Raw genomic sequence first — 6,401 nt, forward strand, 5'->3', positions numbered from 1 at the left:
GAAACACCACTTAATCATTCTGGTTAATTTATAATCTTTTAGAAGCAGACACTGAAGAATACATTTAAACACTGTAAATTATTTGTTTTCTTTTAAGATAATAATGATGATTCATATCGGTACCTTGAACTCTGGGTTTTCCATTTTCATTAAAACTAGTGGTATTTGATTTAATTCACTTCCAAACTTGTACTTCAGATTTCCTTTGTTCTGTAGTAGTATTTTAGGTGGTTTCCCTTGAGCATCCTTCACATTTACCAGCACAAATGTTTTACTATAAAACAGATTATTTGAGAAAGAAAAGCAGAAAAAAAAATCTATGTAAAGTATGTTTCATAATACCTATGAATTCAAACAACATCTTTGGAACATTTTGTATTGTTTGTTGAAGTTTTGTACTTCACTTTTCATATTCTAGATTCTTCTTCCAATTCAGGGCTGTGGCAAAGCAAGCAACAGACTCAAGGCTGGGTACATTCTGATGTGATGCCAATCATTGCTGGACAAACACACAGACTTGCACTCACTCACACCAAGTGCCAGTTTGTCCAGAAGCCAATCAATAAATATACCAGTGTGTCTTTCAACTGCCAAAGGAAACTAGAGCAACCTGGAGTAAACCCATGCAAACACAGGGAGAACTCCCTGTAGTTCCCCAAAACAATAAATCCTGAATCCCCATGTTTCAAATAAGGTCAAGAAAATCATTAACTGGTAAAAACCAACAATGAACAAGTCCATAAGCAATTGACATACGTTGCCTCCAGTAGAGAAGTTCCTCCCTTCACATTGAATGGTGTAAATTGGTGCATTTCTTGTACATTTGCTTCAGTGATCAGGGCACCTTCGTCAGTTAGTTTCATGGTGTAGGTATATGTGACAGTTTCTTCTGCTTGTGAGCCTTTCTAAATTTATAATTACAGAACACATTAGTTATGTTTTAAGAGAAATAGCCTACTTTAGTACAGATCTAGTACTTCAGTACTTTTCTTCTTCGGTAATGTCATAGCATCATAACAAGTGTGTAAGAGAGACACAGTTGTATTATCTGTGCTTATTTCAAGGATGAAAAGTTTAAAAATTATGTATTTTTTCTTCCACTTGGTATCATAGCTGGCTTCTATCATGGTATTAATTACATTTGTTTTAAAATCCACATTTTTGAATGCTTTATTTTAAAAAGAAAAAAAAATTACCTCTTTACAGTTTTTACATTTTGGAGCATTAGCCAGACCAATGTACTTTTCTGCCTTTTCCTGACAATTTCTTAAGTCTGTTGATCGAGTGATATATATTTCCTTGGATTTTTTGTCCTTCTCAATAACATAGCTGGTATGGCAAAAGCCATGGATTCCAAGCTGCAAAAATAAATAAAGTGTTGTTTTGGTATACTTTTATCCTGTTTCAAATCAATATTCTTGACATAAAACCTTGTAAAAATGAATATAGATAAAACTAAATATAGACTGTTTACATCACATTAGCAGACAAGCATAGTAGATGATTCAATGATCTGCATGAGAGGGACTTGGTATACTGTATATACAGCATATACTGTATATATCAAGTCTGTAAAGATTACTGTACATACTGTACTGTATATACAGTATTGCTATAATTGTTCTGGTATAGTATTTTATATTTTTGTCCTTTAATGGAGCATATACTTTCAGACAAAACAAAACTGTTTTAAAAAAATGATACAAACCTCTTCAAGTTGATAAACAGCATGAGTGTTCTTGACTGTGACTTGTAGAAAATTGAGAATTCCTCTCACAATGTTTACAACTGTCTCAGAGACATTTGGCGCTGCATAGATGTCCCTAATTTGTCCTCTAATGTACTCAAATTTAATGGGTTGTGTAAGTTGTGAAGATATTCTGTCTGTCAGCTTTGATGAGGAATAAAATCCACTCTTTCCAGGGATACCATTTAATTCTTCAACGGACAGATTGATAACCTATAAAAATAGCAATGATCAAAGAAACATTTAGGAAAACTCCGGGCACTCCTGTTTGAAGACATTTCCTGCTGCATAACTGAAGTGCTAGGTTAGATAAAAGGGAAGACCTATTCTAAAGTCTACTTGGATTATTAATGGAACAAGAAATATCATATTTGAATAGCCATCAAAAATACTACACAATAAGAAAAACATACAGTACATGAGCTGAAATTACTGATTTTACTAGAACAATATTTCTATGCTTTTGGCTGTTTAACTGTAACATGGTTACATATTTTTCAGAAAGATTTACTAAAATGTGAACTAAACATATTTAGTAAGGGATATTAAGGCTTATTGTTATGTGTTTCACTATGGTGAATAACAGTGAAAACTAATCAAATTTAATTACCTCTTAGAACCCTAAGAGAGAAATAATGCATATAAATTAAAAATAGACTGGCTACAAGATGCCAGTGGATGTGAATCCAAGTTGCATCCTTTCTCTTGTAGACTGTTTAATTCTCTAAAAAGACTAATTTGCCTATACTTTTATACTTGTTTTAACAGAAGTAGAAATATAAAGTACACATAAAGTGATAGATATGTACAGTACCTTGAGGAGGAAGGTGTGATCTGCAATCCCACTGATTTCTACCGAACAGGAGATTTTTAAGCCTGATTCCACCATATTCTTTTCAACATGTCCAATTCTCACGGTTCCCTCATAATTGTACTCATAGGTCTTTCTTGAATCCAGCCCTGGTTCTGAATCAAAGAACTGAATTAATGTATTGAATGAATGTAAGGAGAATGATGAGCAAGTAAATACATGTTATGAATTATTACAACTCACTTTATGAGTTATGTGGTGCCTCACAGTGCTCATCATTCTACCCACTTGTCCTGGAACTTCCTAAAAATTCTGAATTGCACCCTCTTGTCTCCCACAATTGACAGAGTTCTCTTTACCTTTTAAAACGTATTGTATTTATTTGTATTTTATGTAACCTCATTAAAATAACAGCTTGCCTTTTTTAGGTACCCACATAAAGATTCCTAAAACAACAAAGGTTTGAAAGAACTGTGTAATACAAGTAATGAATATCAAGAAACATTGTAGCTTGAGAACTAAAAAATGTTATTCCATGCTGAGCCTTCACAGCTGAAACGTTGTGTTTTCTTTCTTCTCTTCTCTTCTCAGTTGTTCCTTTGCAGCCTAAGCATGCTGATGCAGCTACCCACCTGAACTAAGAAATGTTATTTTGAATAAATACCCTATCCTCCAGTAAAGTCAAAATTGCTATTTTTGCTAAACCCAAGCCATTCAGATTCGAGATGAAAAGATGAATATGAGCCAAAGTACAGAATATCACCTTTTATTCTAGGTGTTTCTGGGAATTTATGCTTAAATGTTTTAGAATAATACTACTTTTTGTGTTCCATCCTACTATTTTAGCATATTGTAAATACTGAAACAAATTTTAGAAAATTAAAGTCATATAAAACTTAGTATTTGGTTGCAAATTCTTTGCACACAATAACTGAATCAAGCCTGCAGCCCACTGACATCACCAAACTGTTGTTTTTTTTAGATACATTGCAAGCCTTTTCTGCTGCCATTTCCAGTTTCTGTTTGTTTTGGGCAGTTTCTGACTTCAGTCTTTTCTTTTCAGCAAGTGAAATACATGCTCAATTGCATTTAAATCAGGAGATTGACTTGGCCAGTCTAAAACTTTCCACTTTTTTCCCATTGAACATGGTTGTGTTAACCATGTGTTTTGGATTATTGTCTTGCTACATGTTGGACATACTGACATATCTGTACATATTGACAGACAAGATATTCCTGTACACTTGTGAAGTCATTCAAGTTGCTACAGACATTAGTTCCATCATCAATAAAGATGAGTGAACATCAGCAGTTCGTTCCACACTTTCAGTTTGTCATCACTTTAGAAGGGGTTTATTTTTGTCTCATCTGTCCATAATGTTTTGTTCCAGAGCTCTACTGGCTCATCTCTGTACTTTTTACAAATTGTAATCCTTCTGTTTTGGTGCCGATGAGTGGTTTGCATCTTGTGGCGTAGCCTTTATAATTCTGCTGAATTCTTCTTTTCTTTCAGCATCCCAATTGCTTGTTTTTCTTTCATAGACAGTTCTCTAGTCTTCATTTTGGTTTTGGCCCACTAAGTCCAAAGGCAGATATCAAAAGGAAAAGCAAAGGCTAAATCCTATGGTTTTGAAATGGGGGGGATCAAACACATTAACTGCTATTATTCTGAAACAGTACAACATATACACACAAAAATAATCAGAAATTAAAGGTGACACTTGCATCCTATTAATCTTTTCATCCCAGATTTGAATTGCTTGATTATACAGCAAAAAAAGGCAATTTTGACATCATTGTGTAAAGTGATGGCAGTGATGGTATATCTAGATGACTAATTTTGAGTAGTCTCATTTGTCTTCCTTTGGTTTTGCCATCCATTCCGCTTTATTTAGAATTCTTTTGGAAAGCAAAATTCTCTCAGTAGCATAGCTGAAAATTGATACTGGGGGCACCATAATGCTATTTCTGATTGTTTGCATTGAATGCTTTAAATGCTCTAAAAATGCTACTTTTGGTACACATACAGAAATAAACACTAAAAAAACATTATTAAGAATATATAGACAATATACAGAATATATTATACATTATATATATATATTATATATCAAGCTGGGTTTATTTAATTCTTTTTAATCTTTCTATGTATATCTTTTTAATATGTTTATTTGTACCTATTACTACTATTCCAAATTAACAATTGATGTGCTTAACAGCTTGCACAATTTTATTTTTTTCTTTCAAATGTAAGAATTCTATTACTGATTACAGTATACAGTATAATTTTCATATTTAAATGTATAAATTTATTTATGAATGTATATATTTAATATGGTTTCAGTATAATCTTAACATCTACTGTACATACTGTTTATACCAAGTACAGTGTAAGCATATTACTATATTTTTAGTTAGAACTCCATCAATATACACTTACAGCAACCAAAATGTTGTATTTTTTAAAGATTAATTTCCACATATATAATCCACCCATCCATCCATTTACTAACTGCTTTATCTAATTCAGCCAATCCTGGCAAGCAATGGACAGACTGTATGGCAGGATAAATCCTTGACGAGACACCAGTCCATCGCAAGACACACACAGACACAAACATGCACACACTCATACTTGGGACACTTTTTCTAGAAGTCATTTAACCTACCAGTTTGTCTTTGCACTGTGATAGGAAACCAGATCCCCAGGAAAAAACCCACAAAACACTGTGAGAATATACAAACTCCACACAGCACCACTGGAATTGAACCCAGGGGCCCAGCCCTGTGAGGTAGCAAAGCTAAACACTGTGCCACTGTGTTGCCCTAAACATGAAACATGAACTGCAAAAACATACTGTATACATACTGTATATGTTTGTTAAAGTGCATAAATGAACTATAAAAGTGCACTTAGGTTTACTAAATTTGATTACATATTGATTTGACTTAACACCAGTCTTATTTTGAAATAACATTTAAATATTTATGGAATTTCAACATATTAACTGTATAATACTTACCTAAACTGGTTTTATCACATCCTAAAATAACACAGAAAGGAAAGAAATCAATGCCTTTAAATAACCAAATATGTATATTAAATTTTAAAAGTTCCAATCTAAGACAACTTACCCACTAAGGCTAAACTCACTATTAAGAGAAGTCCCTTCATGATAACATCTGGAATTGAGTCCAAAAGATTGACTGCATGTGTATTATTTATAGAAAACTTGAGGTGTTGGAGTTTCTGAACTTCAGACTTTATATCTTTTGGAATTCACTGTCATCCAGTCAGCTCGGTTAAAATGACCTAGAGCACTGTTAATTTAATCATTTTGGTTTTCAGATATGGGGTGATATTCAACCATTTTCTGAATGCAAGTAAACATTTAAAAATAAAAAAATGAAATAATCTTAAGATCAAATTTAGAAAACAGTCTATGCACACTAAGAAAGGGTACTATATAAATGAAAACAGGTGGCACATCTTTATCAACAGATCTCTTGGTGATTGAAATGTAACTATTATTCATATTTCACTGATTCAGCTGACTTTTCCAGTTCATGGGATTCAAGAATTATGAGCTACTAACAACCATAAAAAAAGATAGAATTTTCGTGAAGGAAATTGGGTAATTAGCCTCACTAATATGGCTGGGTACCTTGTACCAGAAACTAAAACCCTTTGTATAAAAAATGTGTAAAAATATTTTGCTCTTAGACTTAAAAGCACTTTGTCTGGTTTCTTGTGTCCTCTGGTTTGATTTTCAATGCAGACACTGAAGCAATGGGCATCATTAAGTATTTTTAATACTTGAATCAATCAAGATAAAATACTTT

General features: G+C 32.9%; 1 protein-coding gene across 1 annotated transcript in view; it reads right to left on the bottom strand.

The window, feature by feature from the left end:
- The window catches only part of LOC148823719 (vitellogenin-like), a 25,332-nt gene extending 19,599 nt beyond the window's left edge, over window positions 1-5,733 (bottom strand). Inside the window, exons 1-7 of the mRNA XM_088928093.1 lie at window positions 5,694-5,733; window positions 5,582-5,602; window positions 2,562-2,713; window positions 1,709-1,960; window positions 1,214-1,358; window positions 757-901; window positions 124-274 (exon numbers count right to left, since the gene is read on the bottom strand). Of these exons, the coding sequence (XP_088784219.1) occupies window positions 124-274; window positions 757-901; window positions 1,214-1,358; window positions 1,709-1,960; window positions 2,562-2,713; window positions 5,582-5,602; window positions 5,694-5,733 (906 nt within the window). The remainder of the gene's footprint in view (window positions 1-123; window positions 275-756; window positions 902-1,213; window positions 1,359-1,708; window positions 1,961-2,561; window positions 2,714-5,581; window positions 5,603-5,693) is intronic.
- Between the last annotated feature and the right edge of the window lie 668 nt (window positions 5,734-6,401).

The sequence above is a fragment of the Atractosteus spatula genome, chromosome 11 (assembly GCF_055471065.1).
Source record: "Atractosteus spatula isolate fAtrSpa1 chromosome 11, fAtrSpa1.hap1, whole genome shotgun sequence".
In the NCBI taxonomy this organism is placed as follows: domain Eukaryota; kingdom Metazoa; phylum Chordata; class Actinopteri; order Semionotiformes; family Lepisosteidae; genus Atractosteus; species Atractosteus spatula.